This window comes from Hyperolius riggenbachi, chromosome 9 (assembly GCF_040937935.1).
Source record: "Hyperolius riggenbachi isolate aHypRig1 chromosome 9, aHypRig1.pri, whole genome shotgun sequence".
Taxonomy (NCBI): domain Eukaryota; kingdom Metazoa; phylum Chordata; class Amphibia; order Anura; family Hyperoliidae; genus Hyperolius; species Hyperolius riggenbachi.
Window position 1 is genome coordinate 223258857 of NC_090654.1, and position 15059 is coordinate 223273915.

The 15059-nt window shown below is 49.0% G+C and overlaps 1 protein-coding gene across 1 annotated transcript in view; it reads right to left on the minus strand.

The window, feature by feature from the left end:
• Nucleotides 1-4245: 4245 nt before the first annotated feature.
• The window catches only part of LOC137531907 (carbohydrate sulfotransferase 8-like), a 121535-nt gene continuing 110721 nt past the window's right edge, over nucleotides 4246-15059 (minus strand). The window contains exon 4 of the mRNA XM_068251920.1: nucleotides 4246-5311. Within this exon, the coding sequence (XP_068108021.1) occupies nucleotides 4464-5311 (848 nt within the window). The 3' untranslated portion in view covers nucleotides 4246-4463. The remainder of the gene's footprint in view (nucleotides 5312-15059) is intronic.

Sequence of the window (15059 nt, forward strand, 5' to 3'; positions counted from 1 at the left end):
AAATGACACTTTGTGAAAAATAAAAATCAATTTCTGCTAAATTTTTACAAAAAATAAAATCTTCTATGAACTCATCATACACCTAACGGAATACCTTGGGGAGTCTTCTTTTTAAAATGGGGTCACTTGTGGGGTTCCTATAGGGCCCTGGCATTTTAGGGGCCAAAAACCGTGAGGAGTAGTCTAGAAACCAAATGCTTCAAAATGACTGTTCAGGGGTATAAGCATCTGCAAATTTTGATGACAGGTGGTCTATGAGGGGCCGAATTTTGTGGAACCAGTCATAAGCAGGATGGCCTCTTAGGGTCCGTTCACACTTAAAATCGCAGAACGCCGGCGATTACCGCCGGCGTTTTGCGGGAGTGATTTTCCCGCGATTAGCGTGGAAAAATCACTGGACACTGCGGCGGTTTTGGAGCGATCGCGATTAGCGTGCTATGCACGCTAATCACGATTGCAAATCGCGGAACGCTCGTTGCCGGCAAACCGCTGCATGCAGCACAGTTGCGGTTATCGCTAACCGCAACTGCGGCAGTGAGAACACTGCCACTCACTACATTGTGTAGCGGTTCTTGCAGAACCGCTACCGGTTTGCCGTGAGTGGGAATCGTGCGATTTCCGCTCAGGTGTGAACGGGCCCTTAGATGACAGGTTGTGTTGGCACTGAAGTGCAGGAAGCGCAGGATGTTCTCAAATCGTGACCTGGACATGGCAGCAGAGAACATGGGCATGTGATGTATTGGGTGCGTAGACCAATAAGACCGAAATACATTCTTTTTGACTAGACCCATGTTAAGGAGAAGGCCCCAAAAAATTTTACGTTCGGAAACTTGGAGTGGCTTCCACCAAAAAGGCTAGGCGTGATAACTTCTTGGATTGGCGGTTGCGTATTGTGTGGCATAACGGTTGGTTTCAGCCACAATTAAGTTGTACCAGCAGCGATCAGAAAAAAAAAATTCTGTCACTGTGGTGGGGCGGGTGAGGGTTTGGCCGGGTGATCAGAAGCCCGCAGGGGGGCAGATTAGGGCCTGATCTGATGGATAGGAGTGCTAGGGGGTGACAGGTGGTGACAGGAGGTGATTGATGGGTGTCTTAGTGGGTGATTAGAGGGAAGAATAGATGCAATTAATGCACTGGGGAGGTGATTGAAAGGGGGTCTGAGGGGGATCTGAGGGTTTGGCCGAGTGATCAGGAGCCCACACGGGGCAAATTAGGGCCTGATTTGATGGGTAGGTGTGCTAGGGGGTGACAGGACGTGATTGATGGGTGTCTCAGGGTGTGAATAGAGAGGGGAATAGATGCAAGGGGTATCTGAGGGTGATCTGAGGGTGTGGGCCGGTCATTGGGTGCCCACAAGAGGCAGATGAGGGTCTGATCTGATGGGTATGATGGGCAGCAGTGACAGGGGGTGATTGATGGGTGATCAGTGAGTGATTAGAGGGGAGAACAGATGTAAATAATGCACTGGGGAGGTGATCAGAGGGGGTCTGGGGGGCTATCTGAGGGTGTGGGCGGGTGATTGGGCGCCCGCAAGGGGCAGATTAGGGTCTGATCTGATGGGTTGCAGTGACAGGTGGTGACGGGGTGACGGGGTGATTGATAGGTTATCAGTTGGTGATTGCAGAGGAGAATATATGCAAGCAATGCACTGGCGAGTTGATCAGAGGGGGTCTGGGGGGCTATCTGAGGGTGTGGGCAGGTGATTGGGTGCCCACAAGGGGCAGATTAGGGTCTGATCTGATGGGTAGCAGTGACAGGGGGTGACGGGGTGATTGATGGGTGATCAGGAGGTGATTACAGGGGACTATATATGCAAGCAATGCACCGGCGAGTTGATCAGAGAGGGTGTTGGGGGCTATCTGAGGGTGTGGGCGGGTGATTGGGTGCCCACAAGGGGCAGATTAGGGTCTAATCTGATGGGTAGCAGTGACGGGGGTGACGGAGTGATTGATAGGTGATCAGTAGGTGATTACAAGGAAGAATATATGCAAGCAATGCACTGGCGAGTTGATCAGAGCGGGTCAGGGGGGCTATCTGAGGGTGTGGGCGGGTGATTGGGTGCCCGCAAGGGGCAGATTCAGGTCTAATCTGATGAGTAGCAGTGACAGGGGGTGACAGGGGGTGACGGGGTGATTGATAGGTGATCAGTAGGTGATTACAAGGAAGAATATATGCAAGCAATGCACTGGCGAGTTGATCAGAGGGGGTCTGGGGGGCTATTTGAGGGTGTGGTGGGTGATTGGGTGCCCGCAAGGGGCAGATTAGGGTCTGATCTGATGGGTAGCAGTGACAGGTGGTGACGGGGTGTTTGATGGGTGATTGATGGGTGATCACTGGGTGATTAGAGGGGAGAGCAGATGTAAACAATGCACTTTCGGAGGTGATCTGATGGTGGGTCTGCGGTCAATCTGAGGGTGTGGGCAGGTGATCAGGTGCCCACAAGGGGCAGGTTAGGGTCTGAGCTGATGGGTGGCAGTGACAGGGGGTTGATTGATTTGTGATTGACAGGTGATTGACAGGTGATTACGGGAGAGAATAGATGTATACAGTACACAGGGGGGGGGGGGGTCTGGGGAGGATCTGAAGGGGTGGGGGGGTGATCAGGAGCCCCCAGGGGGCAGTTTAGGACCTAATCTAAAAAATATCATTGACAGATAGTGACAGGGAGTAATTGATGGGTGATTAGGGGGGTGATTGGGTGCAAACTGGGGTCCAGGGGTGGGCAGGGGGGGTCTGAGGGGTGCTGTGGGCGATCAGGGGCAGGGGGGGGCAGATCAGTGTGCTTGGGTGCAGACAGGTAGGGCTGCAGCCTGCCCTGGTGGTCCCTCAATCACTGGGACCACCAGGGCAGGAGACAGCCTGTATAATACGCTTTGTATACATTACAAAGCGTATTATATGCTTGTAACGCGGCAATCGAGGGGTTAGCAACCCGCCGGCGCTTCCGAACGGCCGGCGGGTTGACGTCACGGGTGGGCGGAGCCTATTGACGCGCGCATCCCCGGCCAGAACGAGTCCCAGGACCCGACGCCCATCGGCGTTACGTGGTCCTGGGCATGCCACTTTGCCGCCGCCCATAGGTAGTGGGCGGTCGGCAAGTGGTTAAAACGCATTCCGATCTCCAACCTGACAAGTGTGGTCCGATCCTAACAGTTTTCCTTTCTCACATAACACTTTTTGAAAAAACATGCATATTTAACTGATTTTTTTTGTGTTTTATTTTTTGTTGTTGCACAAACAGAGTGGATGATTCCTGGCTCATAAGTAAATCCTAGGTAAGAACGGACATTTTTTGTCCATTCTCATTGCAAAACAGCCAGTGATATATATTTTATATATAGGAGCTGATAACACTTGTCAGCCTGCACCACCAACAAATTGAGCAAAAAAGCAAACTCCTACAAGTATTCACAATGACAATATAAACTTTATTGGAACAAATTCTGTGCTAATACCCAATATAATTTAGACTAATTGATATTAATAGACAGCAGGTTGTCTGATTATAATCAGAATTTGGGAAATGTTAATTGTTTTTATCTTTTTATGTACTAGCGATTTGTTCCAATAAAGTTTATATTGTCATTGTGAATACTTAAAGGGGTTGGCTTTTTTTTTTTTTCTGATTGATGGGCCCCTTTTTTGGTTTAACACTTGTTAGCCTGCAACAAGCCCATTGGATCTGCTGTGGTAAGCGGACCACACTTCTGTGCAGTCCGCGTTAATCCTGGAATAGCAGATGCATTCCCCATGCATTCACCTATGGTGGTAACGCATCTGCCCCATGCTACAGCCAAACCAGTGCAGACCCTTGGAGCGGACACTACACTGTCCGCTCCCACTGGTGACACGTAATACGGCGCCAGTGGGAACTGAGCCTGAGACAGCATGACCAGTTCAACCTAGATATCTTTTTGCAGTTTTATCAGTAAAAACATTATCAGTTAATGTACCTGCACCCAACAGATAGCAACAGCGTATGCACATATCAATATTTATTAGAAGATATAACTAAGTTTAACACTGAGATCAGAATTTTAATGTTAGGTACACACCACACAATTTTCTGGCAGATTTACCTCCAATATCAATTATTTCCATTATGTCTGATCTGAATTTTGATCGATTTTTTTGATTTTCCAATTTTTTTAATCATTTTTCAGAGTTTTATGAAAATTGATCAAAAAATGATTGAACAAACTTTTAAAAAAACAAATTTTGGAATTGAAATTCAGATCTGCCAGAAAATTGTATGGTGTGTACCTAGCATAAGACTACTGCTCAGGTGATATTGTGGATGAAGCTGTAGCCAGTTGATGAGACAAGTTTAGTACAGGAGCCAAGCTGATCCAAGGAGGACTTCAATTACACCCTATTAGTGGAGCAAAAACAGGTATTTTATCAGGCTGGCAAATCATTCATTGTCCAGAAAATCTGAATATCATATATATTACAATTCATCTTCACTTGAGCCGAGATGCTTCAAACTGTGGAATATTGTAGTGGTCATCATATCCAAACATGGAGAAGTCAGTACTGTAAACCTGCAGTAGTTGTCTCAACAGGTTGGGAGGTAGGGAGTCCAGATACCGACTGCTGATGACATCATTAGTACGGCTTTCATCTGGTGGATATTTGAAATTAGGGTATTTCAGATTCTGTGGTGCCCCAATAGTCTTCAGAACAAATTCTGCATCTTGATTTACAGTTTCAAGCTTGCCAATAATGTTATAATGGACACTGCATGGATCACAGAGCTGATACATTGGCTTCCAGTGTGTGTCTCTGTATCTTGGATCTTCTACCACAACGAAGCGGACAAATTCTTTAAAAGTAATATGTCTGGTAGCGTTAGGTTTGATCCCCAATTTTTTCCTAATTATGCTCTGCACATTTTTACCATAATAACCATCATTACCGTGAAGAAACTTGTCCCTGTATGCTGCAACCACTCTCTCCAAAGGATCTCTTGTAAACATCACTTTGGTGTAATTAGCAAGAAACTCTTCTTGCTTGTCTGAGGCATATGAACTTAACTTGTGCATATAAGGTGATGCATGAATTATGTGATATCGGAGTTCATTTAATGTAAGTCCAAGAGAGTCGTTGAGTGAAAGAATAATTCTTTTCCAGTTGGAACAACCTGCCTTTGGTACCTCACAATAGATGAACTTATGACTGTGTTCCACATACAACTGGGCAGCAACTTTCCTGTTCAATGGAAACGTAACATTTGTCAGATTTTTCTGTTTGCAAATTAACTCTACAATAAAATTTCTTTGCTTGTAGACCATTGTGGGATGCTGTAATTCTGCAGTGGAAAGAACCATAGATTATTGCTGGAAATCACATTAGAATAAACATATTTTCTCATCTATACAGTACACTAAGTTTCATTGTTTTATTTTTCATTTCTTTACTTGTAAAACTTAAAAAGAATCCGTAAGAAAAAAGTGCCCCATAGGGTACTTACCTCGGTAGGTGAAGCGTCTGGATCCTAATGAGGCTACGCCTGTCCTCCTCCATCTCTCCATTCTAGGTCTGTCATCTGCCCAAAATTGGATCCGCTCTACTGTGCAGGCGCAGTAGGGTGGATTGGATCAGTCTTGGCTATTTCCGCCTGAGCCTGAAGCAACACCGCTACTGAGCCTGCGCGAGGCTCACACAGGATTGTTATGAACCTGGAACCCCAATGAATCTTCAGCGGCTGACAGCACCGTTCCGGGATAGAGAAGCCTTATTAGGATTCAGATGATCCCCCCTCCAGAGACAACAAAACAATATTCAAAGCATCAAGAAATCATCCGCCCGACATAAGCATGGATCATAAACAAATTAAGTTCCAGATAAAGAAAAAGAATGGTCCAATTCACTGCACCGCCTGTTCTTTGAATCTGCAGCCTGGGCTCCCCATTGGTCCGCTGTGTGCGCCATTTTATTGGTTCAGACAGCGGACCAATGGGGAGCCCAGGCTGCAGATTCAAAGATGCTTTGCCCGGGCTCCTTCTATACGCACAGTAATTACAGTGTCAGTACACTGTAATTACATGACGTATTTTGCGGCGAGAGGCGTCGGGTGATCTGCGGCGGTATGTATGCAGGGGTGCCGGTGCAGCTACATGGGGGGCTTCTACAGTGTGCGGCGACCCGACGGGGAGCTCTGGGGGTCTCCTTATTAAAGGAGACCCCCAGATGCTGCAGCGGCGATGGGCGTTAGCCAGTTTAGACCTGCTTTTTGCTGGTCTAAGCTAACGCTCATGTCTGCCGGGAAGTATCGCTTCCCGGAGGCATGATAAGGGTATTTGAATAACGTGTTAAGAACTCGCTGGGCGATTATATCACCCAAGCGAGTTCTTTTCCACCTGGGGGGTCTAAAGTTTTATAAGATTAGGCGATGCCCCCATCACCTAAGTTAAGAACTCGCCAGTGCTCATCAATAGAATATGGCCCAAAGTTACTTGTGGATGGAAAAGGAAAGCCATGCGCAAGCGACTTTATGCTTATGCACAGGCGCAAACAGTCTTGTTCATACCAGAATGGTGCGCAGCCACAAGAGCATATTTCCTTGTTCAATATGTCTGGAGGGAACAGTGGCTGGTAGTGATGGGCTTAGGAGTAGCTATGAGTTCATAGCTACTCGGTGTAACGATCGGTGTAACACAGAGAGGGTCTGATTACCGGTGAACTGCAGTATCACCGAGAATACAGAATATACCCGATTATTGGTGATCTGCAGTATCACCGATAATCAGATATATCTACTAACCTCTGGACAACAAGAACCAAGTGAGTGTTTTAGATGCAACAGTATACTTTGAGTACTTCTCCAGAAGTATGTTCCTTCCTCTGGCCTAGACTCTCCAGGGTGAGGAGCTAGGCTGAGGGGAGGAAGGACAGAGCGAGAGTGACACCCGTGGGAGAGGGTGTCACTGACAGGTCTGTGAACTGCCTCTAACAATAAGGCCAGGGGCGTGGCCAAGATGGCGGAGTAGAAAGACGTGAGACTCGGAGCTCCGCTGCCCGGCATTACTACACAGCCTCAAATACATGCGGTAGTTGCTCACTCTAGGTAGTGTTGGGCGAACATCTAGATGTTCGGGTTCGGGCCGAACAGGCCGAACATGGCCGCGATGTTCGGGTGTTCGACCCGAACTCCGAACATAATGGAAGTCAATGGGGACCCGAACTTTTGTGGTTTGTAAAGCCTCCTTACATGCTACATACCCCAAATTTACAGGGTATGTGCACCTTGGGAGTGGGTACAAGAGGAAAAAAAAATTTAGCAAAAAGAGCTTATAGTTTTTGAGAAAATCGATTTTAAAGTTTCAAAGGGAAAACTGTCTTTTAAATGCGGGAAATGTCTGTTTTCTTTGCACAGGTAACATGCTTTTTGTCGGCATGCAGTCATAAATGTAATACATATAAGAGGTTCCAGGAAAAGGGACCGGTAATGCTAACCCAGCAGCAGCACACGTGATGGAACAGGAGGAGGGTGGCGCAGGAGGAGAAGGCCACGCTTTGAGACACAACAACCCAGGCCTTGCATGAGGACAAGAAGCGTGCGGATAGCATGCTTTGTACCACCATGCAGTCATAAATGTAATAAAGATAAGTGGTTCAATAAACAGGGACCACGCGGCAACGCTAACCCAGCAGCAGCACACGTGATGGAACAGGAGGAGGCGCAGGAGGAGAAGGCCACGCTTTGTGAGACACAACAACCCAGGCCTTGCATGAGGACAAAAAGCGTGCGGATAGCATGCTTTGTACCGCCATGTAGTCATAAATGTAATAAAGATAAGAGGTTCAATAAACAGGGACCACGCGGCAACGCTAACCCAGCAGCAGCAGCAGCAGCAGCACACGTGATGGAACAGGAGGAGGCGCAGGAGGAGAAGGCCACGCTTTGTGAGACACAACAACCCAGGCCTTGCATGAGGACAAAAAGCGTGCGGATAGCATGCTTTGTACCGCCATGTAGTCATAAATGTAATAAAGATAAGAGGTTCAATAAACAGGGACCACGCGGCAACGGTAACCCAGCAGCAGCAGCAGCAGCAGCAGCACACGTGATGGAACAGGAGGAGGCGCAGGAGGAGAAGGCCACGCTTTGTGAGACACAACAACCCAGGCCTTGCATGAGGACAAAAAGCGTGCGGATAGCATGCTTTGTACCGCCATGTAGTCATAAATGTAATAAAGATAAGAGGTTCCATAAACAGGGACCACGCGGCAACGGTAACCCAGCAGCAGCAGCAGCAGCAGCAGCACACGTGATGGAACAGGAGGAGGCGCAGGAGGAGAAGGCCACGCTTTGTGAGACACAACAACCCAGGCCTTGCATGAGGACAAAAAGCGTGCGGATAGCATGCTTTGTACCGCCATGTAGTCATAAATGTAATAAAGATAAGAGGTTCCATAAACAGGGACCGGCAACGGTAACCCAGCAGCAGCAGCAGCAGCAGCAGCAGCACACGTGATGGAACAGGAGGAGGCGCAGGAGGAGAAGGCCACGCTTTGTGAGACACAACAACCCAGGCCTTGCATGAGGACAAAAAGCGTGCGGATATAGCAGCAATGCTTTTTGCCGCCATGCAGTCATAAATGTAATACAGATGAGAGGTTCAATAAACAGGGACCGGAAACGCTAAACCATCCCAGATGTTCATCGGTCATGTTACTTGGTTGGGGTCCAGGAGTGTTGCGTAGTCGTTTCCAATCCAGGATTGATTCATTTTAATTTGAGTCAGACGGTCTGCATTTTCTGTGGAGAGGCGGATACGCCGATCTGTGATGATGCCTCCGGCAGCACTGAAACAGCGTTCCGACATAACGCTGGCTGCCGGGCAAGCCAGCACCTCTATTGCGTACATTGCCAGTTCGTGCCAGGTGTCTAGCTTCATGCCCGGTTTCAGGTCCAGCGGTGCCAGCCACAAATCCGTCTGTTCCTTTATTCCCCTCCAAATTTCCTCCCCTGTGTGCTGCTTATCCCCAAGGCAGATCAGCTTCAGCAACGCTTGCTGACGCATGCCAACAGCTGTGCTGCACTGCTTCCACGATCCTACTGCTGCTGGTGCTGGGTTAGCATTTCCGGATGAGGTACAGCTTTGAGATGCGTTGGAGGAGAAGGAGTCAGAGAGGTAGGTGCTGCTGTTGTTATCCAGCTGTTTGCGGCGTGGGCAACACCCGCGCCGTAGCAGGTGAGGAATCGCTGCCAGGCTCCACAAGGTTCACCCAGTGCGCGGTAAGGGAGATGTATCGACCCTGGCCGAACGCACTCGTCCAGGTGTCAGTGGTGAGGTGAACCTTGCAGGCAACGGCATTCTTCAAGCTTCGGGTTATTTAGCTGACCACGTGCTCATGCAACTCAGGCACTGCAGAGCGCGCAAAGTGGTAGCGGCTGGGAACAACGTAACGTGGGATGGCCACTGACATCATGCCCTTGAAGCTGTTTGTCTCCACCACTCGATATGGCAGCATTTCGCAGGCCAGAAGCTTGGCTATGCTGGCTGGCTGTTACTGCCACGGCCCGGGGGTCATTTGCTGGCAATTTCCTCTTGTGCTCAAACATCTCAGAGACAGACAACTCAACCGTAGCGCTGCACACCGAAGGGCTGTTGGTTGTTGTGTTTGATGAACACTGGGAGACCTCAAGAGCACTAGTCCGGAAAGTGACAGTGTCAGCATCGTCTGATGTTTGTGAATGTTGTGAACCACGCAATGGCTGGGCTACTGCTGCTGCTGAGGCGGGTCTGGTGGTGAGTCTGGTGAACCCAAGGGAGGCAGTGTTGCTGGTGGTACCCTGTCCTGCCGCGTTTGCCCACAGAGTGGGATGTTTGGATAGAATGTGGCGGCTCATGCTGGTGGTGGAGAGGTTGTTAATACTTTTCCCCCTGCTCAGGCGGGTCTTGCACACCTTGCAAATCGCCATGGTAACATCCTCAGTGCAGTCTTCAAAGAAAGCCCAGACTTTAACTGGCTGAGGACTCGGACCTCGTGCGTGATGTGCTGGTGCTGCTTAACCCACTGCTGGACGCTTGAGAGGTCATCCAAGTAATTATCTGGTCCTGTTCTTTTGGATCTGTGAGGGTTGTTGTCCTGGACAACATGGGCAGTATTGAGTGGGTTTTCTTGGGTGCTCCCCTGTGGCCTGTACGTGAACCGTCAGGGGAAACACCTCTTCCCTTGCCCCTCCCTCTTTCACCGGATTTCTTCCTCATTTCACTTATCCTTAAAGTACACGCTGACTGGCAGCAGTACAGTGGCAGTACAGAAATGCTATACAGTGGTGGGTGAGCGGTGTACCACTATTGTCAGCAGTGACACAGAGCACAATGCTATACAGTGGCGGGTGAGCGGTGTACTACTGTTCCCAGCAGACACAGAGTGGAAGTAAACACAATGCTATATAGTGTGGCTGAGCCGTGTACACAGAGTGGCATTAAACACAATGCTATATAGTCTGCTATATAGTCACCCCGAACAGGGTGATGTTCTGCAGAACCCGAACAGTGGCAAACACTGTTCGCCCAACACTACTGGGAGGGAACGCAGATTTTAGTACCTAAACACACGATACAACATGTTTTCCGGGGTCGGACTCTGAGGCACATACAGATGGTCCCGATCATCATCCTCATCATACAACTCTTCTCCTGAGTCTGACCCACCCACCACCTCTGCCACCCCAACATCCCCAGACACAGACCCCTCATCGTCCTCAACATTAACTTGGGATGCTGGCCTGAGCCAGACCTCCTCCTCCACATCAGGCCCCATCATCTCCTCAATGGCAGCCCTCATTAATCGCTCTGGCGACGGACTGATGGACACAACGTTCTCCTCCGGGGAGGGCTGCTGCTGACCACTGGCTGCTGGGGTGGATGTTATAGCTTGCGTGGGGCGTTGGCTGTTGCTGTTGTTGGGAGTGCTGCTCACAGCGGAGGTCTCTGGGGAACTCATGTTGAGCTCATATAGTGGTTGACGGTGAGTGGAGTATTACTGATCCCAGCAATATACACACTGACTGGCAGAGTACGCAATGCTATATAGTGTGGCTGAGCGGTGTACACAGAGTGGCAGTAAACACAATGCTATATAGTCTGGCTGAGCGAGCGGTGTACTACTGTTCCCAGCAGAATCAGAGTGGCAGTAAACAATGGTATATAGTCTGGCTGAGCGGTGTACACAGAGTGTCAGTAAACAATGGTATATAGTCTGGCTGAGCGAGCGGTGTACTACTGTTCCCAGCAGAATCAGAGTGGCAGTAAACAATGGTATATAGTCTGGCTGAGCGGTGTACACAGAGTGTCAGTAAACAATGGTATATAGTCTGGCTGAGCGGTGTACACACAATGCTATATAGTCTGCTATATAGTGTCAGTAAACAATGGTATATAGTCTGGCTGAGCGAGCGGTGTACTACTGTTCCCAGCAGAATCAGAGTGGCAGTAAACAATGGTATATAGTCTGGCTGAGCGGTGTACACAGAGTGTCAGTAAACAATGGTATATAGTCTGGCTGAGCGAGCGGTGTACTACTGTTCCCAGCAGAATCAGAGTGGCAGTAAACAATGGTATATAGTCTGGCTGAGCGGTGTACACAGAGTGTCAGTAAACAATGGTATATAGTCTGGCTGAGCGAGCGGTGTACTACTGTTCCCAGCAGAATCAGAGTGGCAGTAAACAATGGTATATAGTCTGGCTGAGCGGTGTACACAGAGTGTCAGTAAACAATGGTATATAGTCTGGCTGAGCGGTGTACACACAATGCTATATAGTCTGCTATATAGTGTCAGTAAACAATGGTATATAGTCTGGCTGAGCGAGCGGTGTACTACTGTTCCCAGCAGAATCAGAGTGGCAGTAAACAATGGTATATAGTCTGGCTGAGCGGTGTACACAGAGTTTCAGTAAACAATGGTATATAGTCTGGCTGAGCGGTGTACACAGAGTGTCAGTAAACAATGGTATATAGTCTGGCTGAGCGGTGTACACAGAGTGGCAGTAAACACAATGCTATATAGTCTGGCTGAGCGAGCGGTGTACTACTGTTCCCAGCAGAATCAGAGTGGCAGTAAACAATGGTATATAGTCTGGCTGAGCGGTGTACACAGAGTGTCAGTAAACAATGGTATATAGTCTGGCTGAGCGGTGTACACAGAGTGTCAGTAAACAATGGTATATAGTCTGGCTGAGCGGTGTACACAGAGTGGCAGTAAACACAATGCTATATACTCTGGCTGAGCGAGCGGTGTACTACTGTTCCCAGCAGACACAGAACAGTGAACAGAATGCTATATAGTGTGGCTGAGCGAGCGGTGTACCACTATTCCCAGCAGACACAGAACAGTGAACAGAATGCTATATAGTGTGGCTGAGCGGGCGGTGTACCACTATTCCCAGCAGACACAGAACAGTGAACAGAATGCTATATAGTGTGGATGAGCGAGCGGTGTACCACTATTCCCAGCAGACACAGAACAGTAAACAGAATGCTATATAGTGTGGCTGAGCGAGCGGTGTACCACTATTCCCAGCAGACACAGAACAGTGAACAGAATGCTATATAGTGTGGCTGAGCGAGCGGTGTACCACTATTCCCAGCAGACACAGAACAGTGCACAGAATGCTATATAGTGTGGCTGAGCGAGCGGTGTACCACTATTCCCAGCAGACACAGAACAGTAAACAGAATGCTATATAGTGTGGCTGAGCGAGCGGTGTACCACTATTCCCAGCAGACACAGAACAGTAAACAGAATGCTATATAGTGTGGCTGAGCGAGCGGTGTACCACTATTCCAAGCAGACACAGAACAGTGAACAGAATGCTATATAGTGTGGCTGAGCGAGCGGTGTACCACTATTCCCAGCAGACACAGAGTGGCAGTAAACAGAATGCTATATAGTGTGGCTGAGCGAGGTACACAGAGTGGCAGTAAACAGAATGCTATATAGTGTGGCTGAGCAAGCGGTGTACTACTATTCCCAGCAGACACAGAGTGGCAGTAAACAGAATGCTATATAGTGTGGCTGAGCGAGGTACACAGAGTGGCAGTAAACAGAATGCTATATAGTGTGGCTGAGCAAGCGGTGTACTACTGTTCCCAGCAGTGACACAATGACAGGGGGGACCCTGGCTAGCGTGGCTGGAGCGCGAACTACCCTGCCTGCCTACCCAAAGCTAAACCCACAGACAAATGGCGGAGATATGACGTGGTTCGGGTATTTATTTACCCGAACCACGTGACCGTTCGGCCAATCAGAGCGCGTTCGGGTCCGAACCACGTGACCCGTTCGGCCAATCACAGCGCTAGCCGAACGTTCGGGGAACGTTCGGCCATGCGCTCTTAGTTCGGCCATATGGCCGAACGGTTTGGCCGAGCACCGTCAGGTGTTCGGCCGAACTCGAACATCACCCGAACAGGGTGATGTTCTGCAGAACCCGAACAGTGGCGAACACTGTTCGCCCAACACTAACTCTAGGCACTAATCGATCTGCAGTGTCGCCTAGACCAGGAGGATCACCCTGGAGTCGTGGAGTGATCCCCCGTTGGAGAGTGAGAGAGACGAATCTCCTTCGGCATCTGACGCGGAGCAGTGCTGGGATTCTACCCCTGGGCCCGCCAAAATACAGAGAGCATCACAGCAGTATCGGCCATACCCTGACAACATGCTGCCTAAAACAGCCAAAGGGGACAAAGATAAAACAGAGAAATCCGTCTCCCCAGAAAAACTGCTTTTTACACCACTTCCACCACGCGGCACAGAAAGGGGTAGACAGAACAAGGAGGAGGACGCCATAACGGACCATGCGGAGGAGGAACAGACCTCACCCAGCCCAACTGAAATCTTGGAGGCGATAAGAACCTGCCAAACGACCCTAACCAAGAAAGTAGAACACGTTGAAGTGAATCTGGGTCTGCTAAGAAGCGATATGACAACAATAAGGGAGCGCACCACTGAATTGGAAAGACGCACCTCCGATGTAGAAGACACACTGCAATCCCACCGGGTAGCTATTCCTGGAGTGCAAAGGCGTCTAACGCAGATGGAAGAAAGGGCCATCGACGCAGAGAACAGGAACAGAAGAAATAACTTACGGATCGTGGGCCTGCCAGAGGGAGCAGAAGGCAATAATACAGTGGAGTTCGTGGAAACCCTTCTTAAACAGCTCCTACCGGCAGATACCTTCTCGGCATTTTTTGTTGTGGAACGAGCCCATTGGGTTGCCACTTGGAAAAACCCACCTGGAGCCCCTCCGAGGCCAATTATTTTTAAGCTTCTCAATTATAGAGATAGGGATGCTATCTTAGCAGCTACACGAAAAGTGGGAGACCTTATGTTTCAAAATGTCCGTCTCATGATCTTCCCGGACTACACAGCAGAAACACAGAAGCAGCGGCGCTCGTTTCAAAAGGTGAAAGAAAAACTGCGGGAAAAACACATTACCTATGCCATGATGTTCCCGGCGAAACTGCGGATTCAAGAGGGGGAAAAAGTCCTGTTTTTTGAAACTCCGGAGGAGGTCTGGACCTGGCTTGAGTCTAAACCGGCAGACTGAACACTTTACGTTACTTCAGCACACAACCTGGTGAGTCTTCCAGTATCTAACCCCCTGCTACGTGAATGAACTGCTGTTTTCCTTTTGCTACCTGTTGAGAGCTGTTGCAAAGCACCTTGCCTACAGACTCTGCTTCCAATGCCAATATAAGCCTGCTTGAACATTGCTGCCTCTGCTAACTGTACCCTACAGCCAGTCGGCTAACGGCGTTTGCTACCAGCTGTTACTGCAGTGGCCATGCTCTACGCTTTGCTTCTCTGGACTTGCCTGGCGCTTTGGTCCATACAGTAATGTGTTGCTATAGGGAATCCTGCTTCGGTGACTGGCTCTCTCTGTCTCCCAGATCTCACTGCACTTGCTATAATGAGACGCTTAGCTGTAATTGCATTTTGCTGTGCTGGTGTTCACTTATCCATGTATCTATATGTGGTGATGACTGAATGCTGACAAGAACACTGCTAAAACAGCCCTGATAACTGGAAATCATCCTGCATG